This window comes from Sapajus apella, unplaced genomic scaffold (assembly GCF_009761245.1).
Source record: "Sapajus apella isolate SASKATOON/1434 unplaced genomic scaffold, GSC_monkey_1.0 scaffold32, whole genome shotgun sequence".
Classification (NCBI taxonomy): Eukaryota; Metazoa; Chordata; class Mammalia; order Primates; family Cebidae; genus Sapajus; species Sapajus apella.
In genome coordinates, this window is record NW_022436972.1 from 1,762,753 (window position 1) to 1,789,497 (window position 26,745).

A 26,745-nucleotide genomic window follows, 5' to 3' on the forward strand; every position below is an offset into this window, starting at 1 on the left:
CAAGTGATTCTCCTGTCTCAGCCACCTGAGTAGCTGAGACTAGGAGTTTGCCCCTCTTTTTTTTTTTTCTTTCTTTCTTTTTTTTTTTTTTTTTTTTTCTGATAGGAAATTACTTTCCTGTGAGGCTGTTATTTTGCCTCCTCTGTTGTAGTCTACTGTCAGACGTCGGGAACGTGGGCTCCGGCCCCCGGCTCCTTCCTGCCTGCCCTGTAGGAGTTCAGCTGAGCAGCTGCAGTCCCCTCCTCATCAGGCTGGGGCTGGGTTGTCCCTGTGAGTCAAGGGTCAGGAGGCTCCAGTGCTGATCCCCAAGCCCAGTGACAGAGCTTAAGTGCTCAGCTGTGGAGAGGTCCCCAGAAGCGGGTGAGTGTCCCCGTGACCCCAACATCCCTGTCCGTTTGATTTTATGGCATACTCTACTTTTCCTAGATGAGCCTCAAATGAATTAAAAGGAGCTCCACATTTTGGAGACCTCTGTGTGACGGTCAGAAGCCATCTGGTTGTCAGAGCCCGTCCTGACGGGCAGCACTGTCTGTTGGCTCCTTTTGGAAGCAGAAGGCAGCAGCTCTCCTTCCCCACCCAGATGTCCATGGAGGGAGGCCTCTCTGCCCCTCACCACCCCTTCAGCACATTTCAGGCTTCTCCACAGAGCATCCAGGACAGCCCCTGCTGCAGACTGGCCTCTGTGAAGCTGTGTGTGCCATTCAGAGTCACCTCCTCTTCTCCCCACCCAGAAGTGCCTCATTTCCTCCCTCTCTCCCCAGAAGAAATCAATAACTTCTTTCCCCTTCTCCAGAGACAGGCTGTCAGCTTCTCCTTCTTTCCCTCCACCCCTCAGGGAGTTGCTGATCTGAATGAATTCACTCTCCCCTCCAGTCCAAACTGGTCCTTTCTGGTACAAAAGTCGGCCGATTGCCCTTTCCCCTGGGCTGTAGAGATAGTCTGATATCTAGCAGTCCTCTCTGTCGCATACAGGACATTCCCAAGGCAAATGGGGTAGCTGAGAGGGTGGGCCCTCAGCCTGGCCTTTGGCCTCTGAATCACTCTGATGTCTTTTGCCAGGTTCCTCCTTGTGACCTCAAAGCTCTAATATTTAACAGCCATTTACCTTAGCCAACTCGTTCTTCCAGCCCATGTCTGACCAAAGCCACGCAAGTGCTTGACTCTCACGGACTAGACCTAAGGAAACTTACTGAACCTTCCAAAAGAAAAAGCTCAATAAACACATCAAGTACAAGAAACTAGACTAAAATATCTAGACAGAGAGATAGATAGATAGATAATTTTTTTTTTTTTTTTAGACAGAGTCTTGCCCTGTCACCCAGGCTGGAGTGCAGTGGTGCAATCTCAGGTCACTACAACTTCCACCTCCCAGCTTCAAGCGATTCTCCTGTTTCAGTCTCCTGAGTAGCTGGGACTACAGGCACGCACCACCACGCTTGGCTAATTTTTGTATTTTTAGTAGAGATGGGGTTTCACCATATTGGCCAGGCTGGGCCTTGAACTCCTGACCTTGTGATCTGCCCTTCTTGGCCTCCCAAAGTGCTGGGATTACAGGTATAAGCCATCATGCCTGGCCAATATCTAAAAATATTTTAATACGCATATTTTAAATCCCTTTGCAGAGAATGTCTGATACTGAAGCCTTACCTGACTGTGGAAGGGCATCAATAAAGGCAAAAAAGTGCTTCTGTAAATCTTCCAAATCCAAGAAGGGTCGCTGGGACCAAACAGCGGCTGCAATCAGAGGACATCTCTCAACGACATTCCCAAACACATCCACGAATTCTCCAAAGTCCATGGAGTTGACCTTCTCGATGTCCATCGCTTGTATTCCACAGGAGACAGTGGGACGCCCAGCTCTCCTCTCGGTGAGTGAGTGACGCTGTCTCTGCTCACTTGGTTATATTTGCTGAACACACGAGCTTGCTTTTTATGCAACACCACCTTCACGTGTTTTAAATGCCTGTGGGAGAAGCAGATCCAGAATACTTGTGTAATGAACAAGCACAGGCTTAAGGTTCTAATCCAGGGAGCAAAGATCTCCACATGGTCACCGTTTCCAACCAAACCATTCCCATAACCAAAGGCAGCAGGGGCCATATTCCACTCTCAGCATTAGAGCCAGATCTGCTTTTCATGTTGTTAGGGTTTGTTTTGTTTTGTTTTTGAGATAGAGTCTCGCTCTGTTACCCAGGCTGGAGCGCAATGGCAAGGTCTTGGCTCACTGGAACCTCCGCCCCCTGGGTTCAGATGATTCTCCTGCCTCAACCTCGAGAGTAGCTGGGACTACAGCCATGTGCCACCATGCCCAGCTAATTTTTGTATTTTTAGTGGAGACCGGGTTTCACTATGTTGGTCAGGCTGGTTTTGAACTCCTGACGTCATGATCCACCTGCCTTGGCCTCCCAAAGTACTGGGATTACAGGCATAAGCCACCATGCCAGCCAGAAACTTTTAAGACACAAAAGGTTACAAAATTAGTCATGGATTTAGAAGCAACATTGACAAAAAACAAACAAATACATTATTAATGTGGAATTTGACAGTCCGTGTCACAAAGGAACTCTGGGCTTAAGCTTTCCTGTTTGATTCTCATCAGCCAAATCAATCAAAGAAATGTAAGGTGGTCAGGAAGTAAAGCAATTTTCATCCAAGCAAAAAAATAACTTATCAAATCGTACAATACAAATAGTTGAATTGTATGCTATGTGAATTATATATCAACAAAGCTGCTTTCTAGGCTACTTTACATACTGATGTAGCCTCATAATTTTTGTTTGACCACACGACATAGGATTCTTATGTCTGGCTGTTGATTATATTTGACTTTATTATAATTTTGTTAAAAGACTGCTTTAGCAGCACATAGAGAAAGTTCTTAAATAAGTAAAATCCAACTTTTTATTTCATTTTTTAGTGAAAACATTTTAGGCTGGACATGGTGACTTACATCTGTAATATCAGCATTTTGATAGGCTGAGGCAGAAGGATGGCTTGAACCCAGGAATTCAAGCTTGCAGTGAGTAACGATCGTGCCACTGCACTTCAACCTGGGTAACAGAACAAGATCCTGTTTTTTTTTTTTTTTTAAAAAAAAAAAAAGAAGGCCAGGCGCAGTGGCTCACACCTGTAATCTTGTAATCCCAGCCCTTTGGGAGGTCAAGGAGGGTAGATCATCTGAGGTCAGCAATTCAAGACCAGCCTGGCCAACATGGCAAAACCACATCTCTGCTAAAAATACGAAGATTAGCTAGGCATGGCGGTGGGCACCTGTCATCCCAGCTACTTGGGAGGCTGAGGCAAGAGAATCCCTTGAACCCGGGTGGTAGAGGTTACAGTGAGCTGAGATGGTGCCATTGCACTACAGCCTGGGAGACAGAGCAAAACTCCATCTCAAAAAAAAAAAAAGACAAAACAAACAAAAAACACCACATACACACAAACAAACAACACATGGCCAAGTGCGGCGGTTCATGCCTGTAATCCCAGCACTTTGAGATGGGAGGATTGCTTGAGCCCAAGAGTTTGTGACCAGCCTGGGCAACATGGAAAAACCCCACCTTTATTAAAAAATAATAATAATCGGCCAGGCGCGGTGGCTCACACCTGTAATCCCAGCAGTTTGGGAGGCCAAGGCTGGTGGATCATGAGGTCAAGAGATTGAGACCATCCTGGCCAACATGGTGAAATCCCATCTCTACTAAAAATACAAAAATTAGCTGGGCATGGTGGTGCGCACCTGTAGTCCCAGCTACTTTCGAGGCTGAGGCAGGAGAATCACTTGAACCTGGGAGGTGGACGTTGCAGTGAGGCGATATTGGGCCACTGCACTCCAGCCTGACAATACATCGAGACTCGGTCTCAAAACGAATAATAATAATTTTAAAATTAGCCAGATGCGGTGGCTGAGGCAGGAGGATTGCCTGAGCCCAGGAGGTCAAGGGTGCCATGAGCCATGATCACACCACCCGAGCCCAGGCAACAGATTGAGAACCCCATCCCATCTCAAAAACAAAACAAAACACATTTCATGCATCTGCCTTTGTTATCCTCAACGATAGTCGTTCACTTTCGTGACTAGAGTTTATGTAGAAATGTTTTTTTGATAAGATACAAGAAACACAAATCACTTTCAGGTATATACATCTTCAATTTGAGGCAAATTATACATTGGAATTCATTTGTTCTGCCGTTACCAGAGCCCTTCACTGGCCGGGTGACTGAGCCGAGGAAGAAGTACAGGTGGGCGGGGCTCTGAAAGGCCGTCCCATCGTGTGGCTGCCAGGAGGTGGGCGGCCATGGGTTCCAGGTCAGGAGAGGCAGGTACCGGCTCCATGTACAAGTGACTTAACCACCTTAAGCCTTGGTTTCACCCTCTGTTAAACTGCCACAGAGCAAGCTCCTACCTGATGATTTGTTAAATGGGACAATCTGTATGAAGCCTTTAGCCCAGCTCTGGCATAGAGTGTGTTATCAGTAAAAGAACTCATCAAAGCAAACCTGGAGGATATTATGCCTAGTGAAATAAGCCAGTCACAAAAAGACAAATACTGCGTGATTCCACTTAGAAGAGGTGCCTAGAGTAGTCAGATTCAGAGGGACAGAGAGCGGATGGTGGTGGTGAGGGGCTGTGGGGAGGGCAATTGGGAAGGGAATTAATGAGCACATAGTTTTAGTTTTCCAAGATGAAGAAGTTCTGGAGGGGGATTGTGGTGACGGTTGCCTAACATGATATGTCCTTAACACCATAGAACTATGCACTTACAAGTGGTTAAGATGGTGAATTTTATGTTTATTTTGCCACAAAAAAATTCACCAAAGCCTTTGTCCCTCATTGAGATAATTTGGAATGTAATACATGTGGAACCCCCAAGAGCTAAAAAAAAAAAAAAAAAAAAAGATGTGATTTTCTTTTTTTTAGGTGATGATTCCTCTCACATTTCATTTCTGTTAGTAATGGTGACTGTGGCATGGACAGCATCAAATATAAACACGGAGAGATTCTTTTCTCTTTTTTTTTTTTTTTTTTTTTTTTTGAGATGGAGTCTGGCTCTTGTCACCCAGGCTGGAGTACTGTGGTGTTGAACATTTTTTCACAAATCTGTTGGTCATCTGTATGTTTTCTTTTGAGAGATGTCTATTCAAGCCCTTAGCCCGTCCTCCGGCTTTTTTTTTTTTTTTTTTTGGAAAAAAAATCCCTCCTTTCTCCCCGACTGAAATGCCGGGGCGCCACCTCAGTTCACTGCAACCTCCGCCTCCCAGGTTCAAGTGATTCTTGTGCCTCAGCCTCCCGAGTAGCTGGGATTACAGGCATCCACCACCACGCCCGGCTAATTTTTGTATTTTTAGTAGAGATGGGGTCACCATGTTGACCGGGCTGGTCTCAAATTTCTGACCTCAAGTGATCCGCCCACCTCGGCTTCCTAATGTGCTGGGATTACAGCATGAGCCACCACGCCAAACAGATCATTTCTTTTTGGCAAAAAAGATAAAGGGAGTGGCAGAGGAAAGACAATCTTTAATAAATGGTGTTGGGAAAACCTGATATCCGCACACAGAAGGATAACAATGGACCCTTATGTCACCCCTTATGCAAGAATCAACTCAACATGGATTAAAGATTTAAATGTTAAGCCTGAACTATAGAAGTACTAGAAGAAAACATCAGCAATTTCTTGGATATGACCCCAAAAGCACAAGGAACAAAAGCAAAAATAGATGAATGAGATTGTATCAAACTAAAAAGCTTCTGCCAACAAATGAAATAATAGAGTGAAGAGGTGACCCATAGATTAGAAGAAAACATTTGCAATTTACAGATCAGATGGGGGGCCAATATCCAAAATGTATAAGGAACTCAAACTACTCAATAACAAGCAAACAAATAACCCTATTTTAAAATGGGCATATGGCTGGGTGTGGTGGTTCACGCTTATAATCCCAGCACATTGGGAGGCCAAGGCGAGGGGGTCACTTGAGGTCAGGAGTTCGAGACCAGCCTGGACAACGTGGTGAAAGCCCGCCTCTACTAAATATACAAAACTTAGCTGTGCATGGTGGCACATGCCTGTAATCCCAGCCCATCAGGAGGCTGAGGCAAGAGAATCGCTTGAACCCAGGAGGCAGAGGTTGCAGTGAGCTGAGATGGCAGCACTGCACTTCAGCCTGGGAAACAGAGTGAGACTCCATCTCAAAAAAAAAAAAAAAAAAAAAAAAGATTGGGGGTGGGGTCTAAGGGCTTGAATAGACATCTCTTAAAAGAAAACATGCAGATGACCAACAGACATGTGAAAAAATGTTCGACACCACTAATTGTAAGAGAATTGCAGTTCAAGCCAGCAACAGTGTATTTAAAAAAAGGAGGGGGAGAGAGAGAGAAATGCAGGTGTGGTGGCTCACACCTGTAATCCCAGAACTTTGGGAGGCCCAGGCAAGCAAATTGCTTGAGTCCAGGAGTTCAAGACTAGCATGGACAACATGTGAAAGCCATCTCTGATAAAAATACACACAAATTTAGCCAGGCATGGTGATACACACCTGTAGTTCCAGCTACTTGGGAGGCTGAGGTGGGAGAATCATCTGAGCCCAGAAGGTTGAGGCTGCAGTGAGCTGAGATCACGTGACTGTGCTCCAGCCTGGGCAACAGAGTGAGACTCTGTCTCAAAAAATAAAAATTTTTAAAAAGGGAGATGCAAATTAAAACCACAATGAAATACCACCTCACACCTGTTAGATCAGCTGTTATAAAAAGATGACTGGAACCGTTACGCACTGTTGATGGGACTGTAAATTAATGCAGCCATTTTGGAAAACAGTATGGAGATTCTTCAAAAAACTAAGAATAGACTCACCATCTGATCCAGCAATCCACTGGGTATATATCCAAAGGAATTGGAATCCGTATGTGGAAAAGATGTCTCCACAACCATGCTCATTGCAGCACTATTCACAATAGCCAAGATATAAAAACAATTTGTGTCCAGCAACAGATGGATGGATTTTTAAAATATAGTATGTATACACAATAGAAACTACTCAGCCTTTTTTTAAATTTTTTTTTTTTTTATTTTTTGAGACAGAGTCTTGCTCTTATTGTCCAGGCTGGAGTGCAATGGCACCATCTCCTCTCACTGCAACCTCCGCCTCCCAAGTTCAAGTGATCCTCTTGCCTCAACCTCTGGAGTAGCTCAGATTACTGGCACCCACCACCAGGCCCGGCTAATTTTTGTATTTTTAGTAGAGTTGGGGTTTCGCCATGTTGGCCAGAGGCTGGAGCAGGCAAGATGTGGGGGAGAGGTGAGGGGAGAAGTTGGTCAATGGGTACAAAGTTTCAATTAGACAGTAGGAATGAGCTCTGGTGTTCTATTGCGCCTCACAATGACTATAGTTACTAATAATGTATTGTATATACCCAAATGGCAAAAACAGTGGGTTTTAAATGTTCTCACTACAAGTAAATAATAAATATTTTAGGCCAGGTGCAGTGGCTCACACCTGTAATTCTAGCACTTTGAGAGGCCGAGGCGGGGGAGATTACGGAGTCAGGAGTTCAGGACAAGCCTGGCCAACATGATGAAACCCCATCTCTCCTAAAAATACAAAAATTAGCCATGCGTGGTGGGGTACACCTGTCATCCCAGCTACTCAGGAGGCTGAGGCACAAGAATCGCTTTAACCTGGGAGGCAGAGGTTGCAGTGAGCCGAGTTCGCACCACTGCACTGCAGCCTGGGTGACAGAGCGAGACTCCTTCCCACAAAATAAATAAATAAATATTTGAGGTGATGGATAGGCTAATTTCCCTGACTTCATCATTCTACAATGTTTACATGTATTGAAATATTACATCGTACTCCATAAATATATACAATTATTATTTGTCACTTTAAAATAAGACTTTAAAAACCCAACTGAATGCTGAATAAATTAATTGAAGTTACCTGCATAGAGGGTTGTTTTCCTTCGAATCAATGAATTGGCTTTTTCATTCATTCTGCTGCTTAAAATTTGCCTTTCCAGAGGGACAGGCAGCGGGTAGTGGTGAAGTCAGGCCTGGGGCCTGAGATCAATTTTTTAAAGTAGTGCTGCTATCCCTCCCCTAGCTCCCCCATCCCCTAGCAGGCCCCGGTGTGCGATGTTCCCCTCCCTGTGTCCATGTGTTCTCATTGTTCAACACCAACTTATGAGTGAGAATATGCAGTGTTTGGTTTTCTGTTCTTGTGTCAGTTTGCTGAGAATGATGGTTTCCAGCTTCATCCATGTCCCTGCGGAGGGATAACTTTAGGAGAAATACCCAATGCAGACGACGGGGGCGCGTGGGGCAGGGGAGGGCCGGGATGGAGTCAGCAAACCACCATGGCATGTGTATACCTATGTAACAATCCTGCACAGTCTGTACATGTACCCCAGAACTTAAAGTATAATAATGAAAAAGGAAAAGAGAGAGAGAAAGAAAGAGCAAGAAAGAAAGAAAGAAAAAGAAAGAAAGAAAGAGAAAGAAAGAAAGAAAGAAAGAAAGAAAGAAAGAAAGAAAGAAAGAAAGAAAGAAAGAAAGAAAGAAAGAAAGAAAGAAAGAGAAAGAAAGAAAGGAAGGAAGGAAGGAAGGAAGGAGAAAAAGAAAGTTGTGCTAGGGCGCCACCTGCTGGCAAGACTGCAAAGTCCTGGTGGAAAAGGGCTGTCCTCGCACAGCACCTGTGTAGGAATATTCCTCCTCAGTGTTGAAAAAACGTAGGTAGGTCAGGGACAAAACTTGACCCAAACTGAAACAGAATCTGTGGTAAGAGTTGGGTTTAATAAGAGTCGATTTTCATTTCTCCTTAAGAGGCTTTTAAGTGCCATCATTCCACAGAGAATGTTGCCTTTTAAATATTAGATTTGGCACATATGGAAGAAACGTTCCAAAGCACAGCAGCGGCCAGGCATGGTGGCTCACATCTGTCAAACAGCACTTTTGGAAACAGAGGCAGGCAGATCGCTTGAGCCCCGGAGTTCAAGACCAGCCTGGGCAACATGACAAGACCACGAAAAATTAGCCAGTTGTTGTGGCAGGTGCCTGTAGTCCCAGTTACTCAGGAGGCTGAGGTGGGAGGATGTCTTGAGCCCCGGAGTTCGAGGCTGCAGTGAGCTGATTGCACCCCTGCACTCCAGCCTGGGCAACAAAATGAGACCCTGTCTCAAAAATAAATAAATAAATAAATAAAACACAGTAACAGGAAGAACACCTGCGAGCCACTATCCAGCCAAACTATCAATCCAAAACACCACTCACATGTTATTAGTGTAAGAATGAATAAATAGTGTAACTCTCTTTTTATACAGCACATCGGCGAAGCAAAAAAAAACTTCAGCTCCATGTTAATACCATAAATGAATCCTAAAAGCATCATGTTGATTTCTTTTTAGGAATGAAGGTTCTGGAAGTTTACATGATTCCATTTTGGTAAAGCTGACAGGCAAAAGAAAATTCACTTTCAAGGAAATCAAATCCTTTGGTGACTTTCATACTGCACACTCCAATGAGTGGGCTCTGTTGGTGATGATAGGTATAAATGTATTTTTTTCGCTTTGATCAGAGAAGTCATATTGAAAATGTGCATGTGGCTGGGCATGGTGGCTCACACCTGTAATCCCAGCACTTTGGGAGGCTGAGGAGAGCGGATCACTTGAGGTCAGGAGTTCGAGACCAGCCTGGCCAACATGGTGAAAACTGTCTCTACTAAAAATACAAAAATTAGCTGGGCGTGGTGGCATTTGCCTGTAATCCCAGCTACTCAGGAGGCTGAAGCACAAGAATCACCTGAACCCAGGAGGCAGAGGCTGCAGTAAGCCAAGATCTTACCACTGTACTCCAGCCTGGGCAACAGAGCAAGACTCTGTCTAAAAAAACCAAAAAAGTGTATGTGTCCTGAACGAAATCAGTTTGGCAGAATGGAAAAGAGGGCATTTCTATAAGTGTTAACTCATATATTTTCCTCCCTACCATCACCAGCAAGCATTTTGTGACAAGCAGTTCAAGCAGGCTTACTAAACACTTGTGACTCCACTCCCTCCTCAGATCCTATCCAGATAATAGAAAACTATAAAAATGAAAATAAACTTGTGTAGCAGTCAAAGCTAGAAAAACCATTAGCAGACCAAACCAGAGAGAACATGCTGGAGAAGGGAAAGCAAGCCAGGCGAGGCGCCTCATGCCTGTAATCCCAGCACTTTAGGAGGCTAAGGCAGGAGGATCGCTTCAGTCTTTCCTAGAGGCAGTGATATTTTTATGAAATAAAAACAGAAAAAAATAATAAAACAAATAATAATGTGGATCCGGTGCTGTGGCTCACACCTGTAATCCCAGCACTTCAGGAGGCTGAGGTGGGAAGATCCCTTGAGGCCAGGAGTTTGAGACCAGCCTAGGCAACAAGGCAAGACCCTGTCTCTACCAATAATAAAAATTAATAATAATAATAAATACAACAAAAAGTGAAAAATATAACTACCTTATGATCCAGCAATCTCACGTCTGAAGATTTACCCAAAATAATTGAAAGCAGGTCTTTTTTTTTTTTTTTGAGATAGAGTCTCACCCTGTCTCCAAGGCTGGAGTGCAGTGGCGTGATCTCGGCTCACTGCAACCTCTGCCTCCCGAGTTCAAACGATTCTTGTGCCTCAGCCTCCCAAAGCTGAGTGTAAATATATTTAGCAAGAAGATGGGGGAAATATACCTCAAACCTTTTTTTATTCTTTCAGAGACAGGATCTCACTCTGTCCCCCAGGCTGGAGTGCCCAACACCACACCCAGCTAATTTTTTGTATTTTTAGTAGAGATGGGGTTTGACCATGTTGGACAGGCTGGTCTTGAACCCCTGATCTCAGGTGATCCACTCGCCTCAGCCTCCCAAAGTGCTGGGATTATAAGCGCGAGCCACTGTACCCAGCCATAAGCAGGATCTTGAAGAGATATTTGCACACCATGTTCATAGAGGCATATTCACAATAAACCAGGGGTGGAAGCAGCCCAAATGCTCATGGAAGGATGAATAGATAATAAAATGTGATAAATACATACAAAGGAATCTTACTCAGCCTCAAAAAGGAAGGAAATTCTGACATATGTGTAACATAGATGAACCTTCAGGACCTTATGCTAAGTTCAATAAGCCAGACACAAAAGACGAGTATTATATGATTCCATTTATAGGCGGTCCCTAAAGCAGTCAAATTCCGAAACAGAGAGTAGAATGGTGGTGGCCAGGGACCAGGGTAAGGGGACTGTGGAGACATTATTTAAAGGGTGCTGAGTTTCATATTTGCGAGACGAAAAGAGCTCTGGAGATCCGTTTCACAGCAGTGTGAATATACTTAACAAGATTCCATTCATACTTAAAAATGGTTAGGGCTGTACATTTTATGTGCTTTTTACCACAATAAAGAATAAAGACTGCCATGGTGGCTTTTAACTTCTTAAACAAGGAAAAAAAATTAAATTTAAAATAGAATAAAGACAGGTGTGAGAAAAAGAGACAAAATGAGAATTACAGAAAGCTAAAACCTAAAAGTAAAGAAATACAGAAAACCACGTCATAGTAGAACCCAACAACCATCTCAAGGCAAGTGTTAACAGCGCATTGGAGAGGGTAAGTTATTAACTCAAGTTTAAATTTCCTCAGAAAACATGAAGCACATTTTATGTTTTACTTGAGTAGGTAAAAAAGTGATTGACTGGCCGGGCGTGGTGGCTCACGCCTGTAATCCCAGCACTTTGGGAGGCCGAGTCGGGTGGATCATGAGGTCAAGAGATCGAGACCATCCTGGTCAACATAGTGAAACCCCGTCTCTACTAAAAATACAAAAAATCAGCTGGGCATGGTGGCGCATGCCTGTAATCCCAGCTACTCAGGAGGCTGAGGCAGGAGAATTGCTTGAACCCAGGAGGCAGAGGTTGCGGTGAGCTGAGATCGCGCCATTGCACTCCAGCCTGGGTAACAACAGCGAAACTCCGTCTAAAAAAAAAAAAAAAGTGATTGACTATGTATACTTATTGTATCTTGACTGTATACACAAATCAGAGTTAAGCGTACAGCTTGGCATAAATCATATCTGCTTTCAAACTTCTTAAAATCCTGTTGAGAAGACAGGACATTTACTTAAGAAGATAAATAACAGCGTAAGGTAGGCAGGCTCTACGTTAAGATACGGGCCAGGAGCCCTTACAGGATTTCAGTGCAGGAAGCCATCACTCATGGGTGGGGAAACTGAAGGAAAAGAAAGAGCTGACATCTGGGCAGGAAGCAAGGACCTAAATAGGAAGCGGAGAAGTTGACATCCCAAGAGGGAGGGTGACAAAAAGGAAGACCGGTGTTGGGAATGTTCAAGACATACACACTAGAGAGACAGGCGGGGCAGCCAGAGCTGAGCAATGCTGAGGCCCAGGCTGCGAGCGCAGGGTGGGTGCTAGGAAGAGAGACTGGCTTTGGCAGCTAGACCCCAGGAAGCCCTGCAGGCAGCAAAATAGCAAATCAGTACTTCAGGAAGATGAATCTGGCAGTGGTTTAGAGAAAACACTGGAGGCAGAGAGACTGGAGGAAGAGTTCGGTGAGGACAGAGTCACGGGGTCCCTGGGCTGGTGCTTTGCCGGCCGGAAACCTTTATGGCCCACGGTGCCTTCTGCCTGAGTATTGCTTGCAGCCTGCGGGCTTATTCTGCCCACTCAGCCCAGAAGCCTGGCTCGGCAGCTTTCGCTAGGAGCCTAGATCCCACACCCGCCAAGGGCGAGCCAGACGCAGAGCCAGGAAGGGTGCCTGGGCAAGTGACCAAGGGTCTGACCACTGTGCACAGCCAGGCATTCTGGCTGCTGCAGAGGGGTGGGCAGCTCCAGGCACTGACACAGGTGCCGGTTCAGGGAGAGGCTACAGCTGGGCTAGATACACCATATTCGGCTACCACTGCAGGCACCCGTGTCTGAATGAGGGGAACACGGTGGTGCCCGGCAGCTTGGAGATGCCAGGAACTGCAGAGCCCCAAAGAAGATGTTACAGTCCTGGCTTGGGGAGCCCCTAGGTCTGGGCTTTCTCTCCTTGTCACCAAGTTGTTAAAGTTCTTTCAGTCCCACCAATCAGTGGGTCCCAAGTTCTTGTCCAGTGTCCAGGAAGAATGAGGTACCCGGACATGTGGAGGGTGAACAAGGCAGCGAAGAGCTTCACTGAGCAACAGAACAGCTGTCAGGAGACCTAAAGTGGGTAGCTCCTTTCCACAGGCAAGTTGTGCCCAGGTCTCTGTAAATCTGGCTGAGTGACGGGGGTAGGGGGAGGAGGGGGGGGGGGGGTGGGGGGTGGGCAGCAGAGAGGTGAATGGGCTTCAGAAGGGAGGAGGCGCATGCTGATTAGTGCATAGGCCAGCAGAAAAAGCACCAGAAGTTCTCACTTCCTGCCAGGGACCACACCTGGAACTGAGCCAGGCCCCCATGCTTCAAGCAGTCCCTGGCTTGAAGGTGGGGCTTCACCGGAGATCTGACCCCTTCTGCCCAGGAGCCTGTCTGCCTCCTGCTACCGTCAATTACGTCGTCCATAGATGCCCAGGCTGTTCCTCCTGAGGAGCGCCTGCAGGCCCGCCCCCAGTCGCCCTCCGCCCAGGCTTGGCCTCCTTCCTGTGCTGGTCAGCACCTAAAATCCAGAGGGGCCCAAGGCGGCAGGGGCTGGCATGTCAGCACCACCCTGAGTGTGCACACACGCAGCAGGGTGGCCACAGCACCCGCGCTCAGCCTCAACTTTGCTCCAAAATCTGAGTGCCACCGGGAGTGGGAAGAGGCCAGACAGCAAGGGCAGGCTCTTCTGAGCAGTGGGGGCAGGGAGGGCTTCCCCAGCTGAGAGCGCGAGAATGCCTGGGTCCGCAGCTGGCAGCTGCTCCCGGGGGGGCGGGGCTTCCGCCTGCCGTCTCAAAAGGAGGCGGGGCTCCCGCCTGCCTGCTCAAAAGGGGGCGGGGCTCACGCCTGCCGGCTCAAAGGGGGGCGGGCCTCCCGCCAGCTCCGCAGCGCTCACAGCCCCTGCAGCTCCCACGCTACGGCTGGCATCTTCACAATGACCACTGCAGATGGCCACTGCTGCCATCAAAAGGACTGGTAATCTAAGGGAGTTTATGGTTACCTGGTACTAGGCAAAGGATTAAAATTATAAAGGAAAGCACAAATGATGCTATTAGGTCACACTGAGATGCCAGACATTGATCTACATGATGTATATGTTTATATTCTGTATTTCTATGCTACATGCGTTATATATTTAAATTATCTAATTCTTCTAGCAACTCTATAAAAGAGATGCTATTAGTAGTCTCATTTTCCAGAAAAGGAAACTGAGACTAGAGAAGTTGAGTGTCTTGGCCCTGGTGACACAGCTAAGACCAGGTGGAAAGAGAATTCCGACCTAGGCTGACTGGTGCCAGATCCCTTGTTCTCACCACTACTCACAACAGAGGTCGAGAAGAATGAAGAGGCAGAATTTGGTGGCACCTCTCGCGTAGGTGCGGGGGTGAGGGAGAAGCCAAGTTCATAACCCTACAGGATGGAGGGTGCTAAGCCTCAAAGAACGAAGGGAGCCAGGCGCCATGGCTCACACCTGTAATCCCAGCACTTTAGGAGGCTGAGGCAAGAGGATTGCTTGAGGCCAAGAGTTTGTGACCAGCCTCCACAACATAGCAACACACTGTCTCTACAAAAAAATTTAAAAATTAGCTGGGCGTGGTGGCATGTGCTTGTAAATCCCAGCTACTCAGAAGTGATCGAAGATCACTTGAGGCCAGGAGTTTGAGGCTGCAGTGAGTTGTGATCTCACCACTGCACTCCAGCTTGGGCGACAGGGTGGGACCCTGTCACTAAAACATTAAATAATAAATAAATAAATAAATAAATGGGTACTATGGGGACAAGAGTAACTTTATTGAAAATACTACTCCTTCATGTTACTTCTGACTGCCCCTGAGTCTGGGAACTCTGCCAAAGTGTCTAGGTGATGTATTACTGTTTATGCTAGAATACCTATTCTTTATAAACTTGCTGTTTATAACGAACCCTTGTTGTTGCAAACATCTTAGGCTGTGACACCATAGCTGCCTACACATTCCTTATATCTTGGGGTAAAAGCACATGTGCTCTGGAAGCAATGTGTAGGTGGCTATGGATGCACAATTTCAGGGGATTCATGAACTCCAGTTAAGACCTGCCCTAATTATACCATGTAAATAATTCAATAATGGCCAATTCTATAGTAGAAATTTTATTTCCATCCATAAAATATATCACTAAATAGCTGAAAAAGTTACATATTATTTTAAAACATAGATTTTAAAAAATGATATTAGCTTCTCTTTAGCAAAAATGCTTTTGTTTTATGTATTTACAAGAATATACTATACTTCAGGTACCCAATTCACTCAAGCCGGCCAGAGAAGACCTTGGATGCAAGTCGATGCTCCAGTAAAGTTCATTATCAGCTCCTCCTGCCTTGTGACAGGATGATTTGATTTTACAAAAGTCCCTTTGAAAACAAGAGTAAATGCAGACAGCTTCTAGAGAAAAGTCTGGTGAAGCAGCAGTTGATAATAGATTTTCTTTTAGTAATGAAATTAATCTTGTTTTGGTAATCTACAGCCTGTTAGGGATAGGTGGAGGGATGAAGTCTTTAAGACTAAATTGTTCCTCTATGAATCTTCCACCTGAGCCTGCGGAGAGAGTGGCCCCGAATCCATCTCTCTACTGAAAGGTCGCCTGTTTTGGTAGGTGTGAGGACGTTCCGAAACACAGCCATCCATGTTCTGATACATCTGAATGTGGGAAAGAGAGAGAACATGATAACCGTCTGGTGTAACATACATGTTAGGCAACCATATTGCAAACTATTTAAACAATAAAGTGTTCTATATACAGAATTACTTTTTGTTTGTTTGATTGATTTTTTTGAGACAGGGTCTCACTCTGCTGCCCAGACTGGAGTGCAGTGGCACAATCATAGCTCACCATGGTCTTGATTTTCTGGGTTTGGGCAATCCTCCCACCTTAACCTCCTAAGAGCTGGGACCACAGTCATGCCACACCATATTCCACTAATTTTATGTTTTGTAAAGACGAGGTCTCACTATGTTGCCCAGGCTGGTCTCAAACTCCTGGGCTCAAGTGATCCCCTACCGCCCCAGCTTCCCAAAGTACTACGATTACAGATGTGAGCCACTGCACCTGGCCTAGACCATCACTTTTAAAATGTTTTAATTGGTATATAATAGATGTACAGATTTTCAGGAAACATGTGTAGACAATTGCTTTTATTATGCATAGGTCTCAAAGGATATTCCATATAACTAGCAAAGCAATTTTGGTCCTTTTACTAATGGAGAAATCAAGTCATAGTCAAATATTTTATATCATTATTCAGTCTACTCCTAGATATAAAATGTCATTCTAGAAATCCTAAAACCATGCAGAAAAATCATAAAAGAGAAAGGCCACACAAAGAAATTTGTTCATTATGCAGTTAACACAAGGGACTGATTCTTGAGTTTTCCCTTGGGAGTTTCATGACTTTTAAATGTTTTTCTGAAATGAAAAGAAATGTATTTTCCTTTTCCAAATGTGAAGTTAACATGCATTCATATAGATAATTTAAGAAATACAGAAAGAGCACAGTGGCTCACGCCTGTAAAGTCAGCACTTTGGGAGGCCGAGGCGGGTGGATCACCTGAGGTCGGGAGTTCGAGACTAGCCTGACCAACGTGGAGAAACCCTGTCTCTAAAAAATAAATAAATAAATATAGAAAGAGATATAGGAAAAAGGCTGTAGGTCGGGTGCGGTGGCGCACGCCTATAATCCCAGCACTTTGGGAGGCTGAGGCAGATGGATCACGAGGTCAGGACATCAAGATTATCCTGGCCAACATGGTAAAACCCCGTCTCTACTAAAAATACAAAAATTTGCCAGGCATGGCGGTGCACGCCTGCAGTCTCAGCCTGGGTGACAAAGTGAGACTCCGTCTCAAAAAAAAAAAAAAACGAGAAAAGGAAAAAAGAAAAAAGGCTACAAATCATGACAAGTAGCCACTGTTATAGACGGCTTGCTATGCACACACAATTTTGTGTCTGTGGACTCAGGCTGTATATTCTATTTTAGATCCTTACTTTTGAATTATCAATATATTGTTATTATACTGCTCATAAGTTGCCTGTGTTACATATTTACATTATTCACTAAGTATGGCCACATATTATTTTTTACATGGCGGCTTAGAGTTTCATAGTACTGACGCATCATCATTAACCTTTTGACCAAGTGGTTATACAAAACAAACTGAAAAATGCACACTCGATCTAGTCTGACTTTGGGGTAAGCAGGAGAAGTGGAATTGCTGGATCATGAAGGATGCACACTTGAACTGTGATACACAAGGCCAGGCTGCCCTGCAGAAAAGTCGTATTGATTTCTACTACTACCAATGGTGCCTGGGAACTCTGTATTTTCCAGAGCCTTCTGAACAGTGGGTATGTCAGCCTCTCACATCTCTTCTCTTTCGCTGAGCAAGAAGTTCTATCTCCTTAACTATTTCACTGTCTGCAAAGTTGGGCCTTTTTCCTAGACTTAATATCCATTTCATTTTCATTTTCAATAGCCTGCCTATTTCCTTTGCCTTTTATAGACATAGAAGGCTATACAGGCTGGGCACGGTGGCTCACGTCCATAATCCTTGCACTGTGGGAGGCCAGGGCAGGATGATTGCTTGAGGCCAAGAGTTCAAGATCAACCTGGCCAACATAGCAAGACCCTGTCTCTAAAAGAAAAAAATTTTCTAAAGGCGATACATGTTTTTATTAGTATTTGTTTATAAGAACTTTATGATTTAAGAATCATGCATTCTATTTAAATTTTGTAGATTTGCTCCCTTCCCTCAGCCCTTGCTACTATCTACTTCTTTTTGTCTGTTGTTTTTTTGACAGTTTTAGTGTGAACTGTCCAGACTGCCTCCTACACTTCACTTTTCTTTGTAGAAAATTGTGTGTGTGTGTGTGTGTGTGTGTGTGTGTGTGTGTGTGTATCCTTTCACCCAAAAATATATCCATTGTGAACTGGGGGTAAAACAATGACAGCTTTGCTTGTACCTTGAAGGATGAACAGTAGCTCTTTATGCATGCCTTTTGTGAAGCAGACAGAGCAGTTAGTTAGCATTTGTTCGAACTGTTGAATCCAAATGTATATCTCTACCACTGAATTGCTAACCATCTCGCGAAGCTTGTGTAGCACAAATACCGACAACACTTCTAGTCCTCCACCTGAATTAACTAACATCTGCTTTTCATCCATACTCACTGTCTAGAAGTTTCCAGAACCATCTCTGACACCTCAATCTCTCTCTACTCCCATAACTAGTTACTGGGTATAGTTGTAATATATCACTCTTTTCCATTTCTTTTTTGGTTTTGCTTTTGATTTTTTTTTTTTTTTTTTTTTTTTTTTTGAGTTAGAGTCCCACTCTGTTGACCAGGCTGAATGCAGTGGCACGATCTCGGCTCACAGCAACCTCTGCCTCCTGGGTTCAAGCAATTCTCTGCCTCAGCCTCTGGAGTAGCTGAGATTACAGGTGTGAGCCACTGCACGCAACCTTTCCATTTCTTTAAGGGACCTTTATTTCCTTTGTTGTTGCTGTTGTTGTTGAGACAGTCTCACTCTGTCGCCCAGGCTGGAGTGCTGTGGCACGATCTCAGCTCACTGGCACCTCTGCCTCCCGGGTTCGTGTGATTCTCTTGCCTCAGCCTCCCAAGTAGCTGGAATTACAGACAGCCACCACCATGTGCGGCTACTTTTTGTATTTTTAGTAGAGATGGGGTTTCACTGTGTTGGCCAGGCAGGTCTGGAACTCCTGACCTCAGGTGATCCGCCCACCTCAGCCTCCCAAAGTGCTGGGATTACACGTGTGAGACACCATATCTGGCCCCACCTGGTTAATTTTTTAATTTTTAGTAGAGATGGGGTCCCATTATATTGCCCAGTCTGGTCTCAAACCTCTGAGCCCAAGGGGTCCTCCCACCTTGGCCTCCCAAAGTGCTGAGATCACAGGCATAAGCCACCGTGCCCAGGTTCTTTTTTCTTACTTATTCACTTCAAAGATAGTAGCTTTAGTAGTATATTTGTATACTTTGTTGATATATAGTATTGATATAAAGCATAGACTACACTCAGACTGCTGTAGTCAAATCCTAAGTCTGACATTTACCATGTTACCTTGGGCAAATGACTTAACCTCTTTGTGCCTGAATTTACTAGTCTGCTAAAGGTGTAATAGTGGAATCTACTGCTGGGTGTGGTGGCTCATGCCTGTAATCCCAGCACTTTGGGAGGCCGAGGTGGGTGGGTCATCTGTGGTCAGGAGTTCAAGACCAGCCTGACCAACATGGAGAAACCCTGTCTCTACTAAAAATGCAAAATTAGCCAGGCATTGTGGCGCATGCCTGTAATCTTAGCTACTCGAGAGGATGAGGCAGGAGAATTGCTTGAACCCGGGAGGCAGAGGTTGCAGTAAGCCAAGATTGAGCCACTGCACTCCAGCCTGGACAACAAGAGTGAAACTCTGTCTCAAAAAAATAAAAATAAAAAGGGCCTACTTCAGGGGATTCATGTGAGGATTAAGAGTTATTATATTATGGCTAATACATTAATAAACTGTATTATTAAATACTCAAAAAATGCTAGCAATTACATTATTAATTCAAAGAAACAACTTTTGGTTTTCCCGATCATCCATTACTTTGTTGTTGCTACTTCCTGTTTCATTAAATCTGGCTATCTCTCTATTAACTCCTTCTTCCTGCTTTGTTCATTCTCCTCCTCCTCCTCTCTCTCTCCTCCTTCTTCTTTATTGTTATTTATTTTTTGTTTTTTCCCTAGCTTCTTGAATTGAAAGACTAATTATGCTAGGTGTGGTGTCTCACACGAGTAATCCCAGCACTTTGGGAGGTGAGGCAGGAGGATTTCTTGAGGCCGGCAGTTTGAGACTAGCTTGCACAACATAGCAAGATCCCCACCTCTGCAAAAGATAATTTTTAAAAAGCTACTCAGGAGGCTGAGGTGGGAAGATCAGTTGACTCCAGGAGTTTGAGGCTGCAGTGAGCTATAATCATGTCACTGCATTACAGCCAGGGTGACAGAGCAAGAACCGGTCTCAAAAAAAAGGGGGAGGAGGAGAAAGATTACTTATTGATCTTCATTTTTCTTTGTTTTCTAATCAATTAATTTAGAATTATGGATTTGGGTAACTCTCACAGGTTTTAATAGGCAATATCCATTTGTATTTCTTGTCCCTCTTTCCCCTTCTTCTTAAGCAAAGAATTCCTTAAGAAGCATGATTTTTAATTTTTTTTTTTTTTTTTTTTTGAGACCTAGTTTCACCCTTGTCACCCAGGCTGGAGTGCAATGGTGCAGTCTGGACTCACTGCAACCTCCACCTCCTGGGTTCAAGCAGTTCTCATGCCTCAGCCTCCCAAGTAGCTGGGATTACAGGTGCCCACCACCATACCTGGCTAATTTTTGTATTTTTAGTAGAGATGGGGTTTCATCAGGTTGGCCAGGCTGGTCTGGAACTCCTGACTTTAGGTGATCCTCCCACCTCTGCCTCCCAAAGTGCTAGGATTACAGGCATGAGTCACCACACCCAGCCGATTTTTAATTTTTGGTATATAAATTTGGGGGCTTCTTTCGGTTGGGTGATTTTTTATTACATTGTACTGAGGTTAGTGAATGTGGCATTCACTAACAGTATATGATAACAATTTTATTTGTTCTGAGATTCTCTTTCCTAAGTAGGCTCACTGATTCTTGCCATTTTGTGTTTTATTTTCGTTTTATCTTTTTATTTTTATTTTTATTTTTTTAAAGACGAGGTTTCGCCATGTTGGCCAGGCTGGTCTTGAACTCCTGAGCTCAATCGATGCTTGTGCCTCAGCCTCCCAAAGTGCTGGAATTATAAGTGTCAGCCACCACGCCTGGTCTCACTTCTGTTTTTTAAAAAAACCACCACATTTCCTCTAATTTATTGGGGTGAGTAGGAGAGGGGAGATGATGTTAGTTCAGATGGCTTTTCTGAAACCGGAGACACGCATGTCCCCCCACTTTCGTCAGCCCACGGCCCATGCCTGGTGCGCTCCCCCAGCGTGCCCATCCCTACTGCTACCGTCCCCTCTCAACTGATGTCCTGACATCTCACCTTCTGCCTCACTTTTCCAAATTTCCTTTTATGCTCTTTTCCTTCCTCGTTCCAGAAATGTTTGCAGAGCGCCTTCTACCCCCTAAGCATCATGCTAGCAACAGGGTCTATAATGACGAACCAAACAGATGTGGTCTCCAGCTTGCTTTCATACTGACTTCACTCATTTATTTAATATCACAGGCCAAGCACTACCCCCATGGGGTGGACAGATGAACAGGAAACAATCTTTGCCCTGACTAATGAAGTCTAGTGACGACAGAGAGAGACGCATAAAATAAAGTCATCAGACACTAGCATTGAGTCTCACATGGAGTTATATCTGAAAGTTATGGGAAGTCAGAAGAAGGAGCCTGAAATCTGACTAGGGAAATTGAGGGAGGCTTTGCAGAGCACAGAATATTTGATCTGGTTCTTAAAGATTGAAGCATGTTTCTCCATCCTAAAAATCTTCATCAGTTCACCATTGTCTAACTGCCTAGGTATGTAATCATGTAATCAGTGATTTCCCTGATCTAACCCCATTGTGCTGAGGTTAGACATAAAAGCCTTAACCGATGTTTTCTCCATGTATTTCCCACTCCTTCTCCCTGGTTCTCTGAGAGTCCTTTACTTTCCCTAGTTCTTGATGCAGAAACAAAGATTCTGGCAAGGCACGGTGGCTCACACCTGTAATCCCAGCACATTGAGGCCGAGGTGGGTGGATCACTTGAGCTCAGGAGTTCAAGGCCAGCCTGGCAAACATGGTGAAACCCCATCTCTGCTAAAAATACATTATCTGGGTGTGGTGGGGGGTGCCTGTAATCCCAGCTAGTTGGGAGGCGGAGACACGAGAATTGCTTGAACCAGGAGGTGGAGGTTGCAGTGAGCCAAGATCACACCACTGCATTCCAGCCTGGGTGACAGAGTGAGACTCTGTCTCAAAAAAATAAATTAAAAAGAAAAGAAACAAAGATTCTACAAAGGTGTTCACAGATGTACCAGGGAAGATCGCCCTGGGGAAGGTGACAAGGCCAGTTTTTCAAGCAAGGGACTAGATAGGATTGTACAGAGTGGGCAGGACTGCCTGTGTGGCTGTGTGGGTTGTGCTTTGCACCAACCAAAGTGCCCAGCAGAGTGGGCACGGCGGCTGAGACCCACTTCGAGCTCCTCTCCTTCAGACTGGCTCAGACTGGGGCAGGCTGCAGGAGCCATGAGTAAGGGCTCCTCTTTGTATTCCTCCCATCCAGAGGGGAGCCTTCCTTCTCTCTTTCTTTTCCTCCCTCCCTCCCTTCCTTCTTCCTTTTTCTTTCTCTTTTCTTTCCTTTTTTCCTTTTCTTCTTTCTTTCCTTTTTTCTCTCTTTTTCTTTCTCTCTCTTTTCCTCTTTCTCTCTCTCTTTCCCTCTTTCTCTCTTTCTTTGTCTCTTTTTCTTTCTTTCTTTCTTTCTTTTTTGAGAAAGAGTTTTACTGTGTCACCCAGGCTGGAGTGTAGTGGCGCCATCTCAGCTCACTGCAACCTCCACCTCCCACGTTCAAGCAATTCTGCTGCCTCAGCCTCCAAAGTAGCTGGGACTACAGGAATGCACCACCACGCCTGGCTAATTTTTTGTTTTTACTAGAGATGGGGTTTCGCCATGTTGGCCAGGCTGGTCTGGAACTCCTGACCTCAAGTGATCCGCTCACCTCAGCCTCCCAAAGTGCTAGGATTACATGTGTGAGCCAACATGCCTGGCCATGGGGATCTGTTTTCTAATCTGCTTAAAGGAGCTACCATTTTCTCTGGGTGCTTCTGACACTGGTCACCTAGGGTCAGGAAGAGTGGAAGGGATTGGGAGAAAAAAATTGGTGAACTGTCTGTCCCAAAGCATGGATTCCCTCAACTAATTAACCATGCATGGATATGTTGCCATTCAACAGTTCCTGATACCTGACAGGTCCCCTGAACAGAAGGAAGCGGATCCGGATATCCTGTGGGTATGGGACATGAAAAGAGAACCTCCAACCAAGACCCACGTGGTCCTGAACCCTCCATCCTGGCCACACGGCCTTCACACTTGTGTTTTCCTCTCTATTCCCGCATTCTCCCTGTATGTTAGGTACAGCCGTTTACTTGCCACTCCACATTCTCAACTTTGGACTTTTATTTATATGATTCATTCATCCTGGAATATGCTGCTCACCCTCTACTCTCCAGCAGCCAAGATGCTATTTAGTCCTCACATCCAGCTCAAATAAGATCAGTACAAATCCACGCCCAACTATGCAATGAGTAACATCAACCAGTCCTCTCTTAGCTGGGCACGGTGGCTCATGCCTGTAATCCCAGCCCTTTGGGAGGCTGAGGCAGGTGAACCACTTGAGCTCAGGAGTTTGAGAGCAGCCTGGGCAACATAGTGAGAGCCCGTCTCTATGAAAAATACAAAAAAAATAGCTGGGCCTGGTGGTGTGCACCTGTGGTCCCAGCTACTGGGGAGGCTGAGGTGGGAGGATTGCTTGAGCCCACAGCAGAGAGGCTGCAGTGAGCTGAGATCATGCCACTGCACTCCAGCCCGGATGACAGAGCAAGACCCTGTCTCAAAAAAAATGGGGACAGAAAGATACACATATACATATATACTCTTTCTTTGCCAGCTCACTTTCTGTTTCGTTCTATAAGTCTTCTCTCAGTTTACCTTATAGTGTCGTTAACTGTTTATAGGTATCTGTGCAATAGGCTATGAGTCTGTTGGGGAGTTTCCATTTCCTCCAAACTTTTGACCTAATTCTCTGACAATAACCAACTTTCTATGTAATTTTCAAAGAAATCACAGCAGGAGGAAAGGACACACTGCCCAGGTCTATGTAGACAATAGAGAACTGAAAATGGACTCTTTAACAATTTAGGAAGGAGGACAGATAACCCATTTAGAACTCAGATTTATATTTAACTAGCATTTTATTGAGTAAATACTAAGTGCCCAGTATGCGTGAGCTCTTTTCACTTATATCACCTTATTTACTCCTTACAACTCCATGAGGTGAGATTTGTCAATTACAAATTTCAGGTAAAGAAACTGAGACGGAGACTTCCCAAAAGATTAAGTGACTTGTCAAGTAAATGATGGAGCCAAGATTCAAACCTCAGTATTGGGAGCTCAAGGTTCTCTCCTTTATTTACTTCATCTGGAAATGACTCTTTTCACTACACCGGGTGGTGGTGTTGATGGGGAAAGCATTAGCAAAGAAATTCCGAGTTCCCAAAACACAGAGATAATCTAACTTAACAACCCATTTTACAGGTGAAAAAACTGAAGCTCAGAGAAGTAGTGATTTGCCATAATGGACACAACTGGGAGGCGGAGCAGTAGAGCTGGTATTCAACCCTCGGAACTCCAGTTCAGTGCTGTTTCCCTGCTACCATATAGCGTGATTAGGTCACACGATTTTTCCACACTCATGCTTCCTAAGAAAGGGCTAGTGGCTTCTGGAGGCCAGGGATTATTTTTATTTAGTTGTTTCTTGTTTGTTTGTTTGTTTTTGGACAGAGTCTCACTCTGTTGCCCAGGCTGGAGTGCAGTGGCGGCACAATCTCAGCTCACTGCAACCTCCGCCTCCTGAGTTCAAGTGATTCTCCTGCCTCAGCCTCCTGAGTAGCCTGGGACTACAGGTGTGTGCCACCACACCCGGCTAATTTTTGTATTTTTAGTACAGATGGGGGTTTCACCATGTTGGCTAGGCTGGTCTCGAACTCCTGACCTTGTGATCTGCCCACCTCAGTCTCCCATGTGCTGGGATTACAGGCGTGAGCCAACATGCCTGGTCTATTTTTATTTAGTTTTATTTAGTTGTCTACTTCACTGCACTGAATACTTAGGAGCTTTTAATTTATCAATCATTTAGCTGAAATCAGGAAAGGTTTTTTTTTTTCCTAAAAACTTTTTTTTTTGAGACAAAGTGTCACTCTGTTGTCCAGGCTGGAGTGCAGTGGCACAATCTCAGCTCACTGCAACCTCTGGCTCTGGGTTTAAGCTATTCTCCTGCCTTAGCCTCTCAAGTAGCTAGGATTATAGGCACCTGCCACTTTGTCCAGCTAATTTTTGTATTTTTAGTAGAGATGGGGTTTCACCAACTTGGCCGGGCTGGTCTTGAACTCCTAACCTTGTGATCCACCCGCCTCGGCCTCTCAAAGTGCTGAGATTACAGGCGTGAGCCAAAGGGACCAGCCTAAATACATTTTTATCAATAAATATATCTTAGGGCAGGCACACTGGCTCATGCCACTGTGATCCCAGCACTTTGGGAGGCTGAGGTGGGAGAATGGCTTGAGCCCAGGAGTTCAAGACCAGCCTGGGCAACACAATGATGCCCTATCTCTACAAAAGATTTAAAAATTAGCCTGGTATGGTGGTGCTTTTCCATGGTCCCACCTACTTGGGAGGCTATGGCTGGAGGATTGCTTGAGCTTGGGAGGTTGAGGCTGCAGTGAGCCATGATCACACCATACACTCTAGCCTGAGCCACAGAGTGAGACCCTGTCTAAATAAATAAATATAGTCTTATCCCATACAGTTTTGAAAAGACAACCAAGAAAAACCACAATGAGAAAGACAACTTGGTACCTTTTGTTCTCAGGAAGTCAGCAACACGTGTTTTAATTTACCAATTTCCTTTATAAAGCTTTATAAAGTCCTGGCTGCTACATACCGCTTCTTCTGCATCTGCCAGCTGACATCCTAAAAATGAAGTCAAATTAGGGAAGGATGGCCGTTTCCTTGAGTCAAAAGCCCAGCAGGATTGCATTATAAAGTATCTGTAAAAGCAATAGAACAAGGAACCACATGAAGAAGTCTGAATGAAGCAAAATGGATCGTTTTCCATATAATAAAGCACCCTTTATTCCAGTGGAGCTACGTATTTACAGCATGTTTTTTTTGGTTTTGTTTTGTTTTTGTTTTTGTTTTTGTGTGGCAGGCCCTCTACCCAGATTTTGAATTCGTATCAGAAAGGAGAAATCAGATGATGGGCAGAAATGCATTTAAAGAAATGTGATGTACTGAATGGAATCAAATCACCTTCATGGATTTAAAAGGAATTAAAACCTGGAAGCAGGTGCCTCTGAGAACAGGAAAGGTTCAGCTTTGTTCAGAAACTCTTAAAACGAAAAGGAAGAGTTTCTTTTTCTTTTTAAAATGGAATCAGACAGCCGGATGTGGTGGCTTACACGTGTAATCCCAGCACTTCAGGAGGCTGAGGCAGGAGGATTGCTTGAAGCCAGGAGTTTTAGACCAACCTGGCCAACGCAGCAAGACCCCACTCTATTTTAGAAAAAGGAATCATGTAAACTTTGCATTAGGAATTTTGACTATTTTTGGTCATGCGTTTGGAAGTAGACAGACTAAATTTCTTATTTCAACCAAATTACAGTCTGAATTTGAACTTACATTTCTTCCGTAGCATAAAATGGCTGATCCATCTTAAATCCATTTCGAATCAGTCTGTAGAAGTTAGCATCAACCGGAATGCCAGGGTAAGGATTCACACCTGAGGAAAACATTAGCCACGTGTAGCCA

The 26,745-nt window shown here is 44.7% G+C and overlaps 2 protein-coding genes across 5 annotated transcripts in view; both read right to left on the minus strand.

Moving 5' to 3' along the window:
- URAD (ureidoimidazoline (2-oxo-4-hydroxy-4-carboxy-5-) decarboxylase) overlaps positions 1–1,961 on the minus strand; it is an 11,348-nt gene extending 9,387 nt beyond the window's left edge. The window contains exon 1 of one of the 2 annotated variants that reach the window (XR_004273846.1): positions 1,648–1,732. Coding sequence is in view for 1 of the 2 variants with exons in the window: in XM_032294386.1 (XP_032150277.1) it covers positions 1,648–1,822 (175 nt within the window). In the remaining variant the exon portion in view is untranslated. Of the gene's footprint in view, positions 1–1,647 lie in introns of both variants that reach the window. The other variant, XM_032294386.1, reaches the window with a different exon arrangement.
- Positions 1,962–15,231: 13,270 nt separating this feature from the next.
- Positions 15,232–26,745, minus strand: part of FLT3 (fms related receptor tyrosine kinase 3) — a 134,823-nt gene continuing 123,309 nt past the window's right edge. For 2 of the 3 annotated variants that reach the window (XM_032294388.1, XM_032294387.1), the window contains 3 exons: positions 26,617–26,716; positions 25,880–25,985; positions 15,232–15,799 (listed from right to left, as the gene is read on the minus strand). In XM_032294388.1, coding sequence (XP_032150279.1) covers positions 15,677–15,799; positions 25,880–25,985; positions 26,617–26,716 — 329 coding nt within the window. In that variant the 3' untranslated portion in view covers positions 15,232–15,676. Of the gene's footprint in view, positions 15,800–22,921; positions 23,000–25,879; positions 25,986–26,616; positions 26,717–26,745 lie in introns of those variants that run through there. The other variant, XM_032294389.1, reaches the window with a different exon arrangement.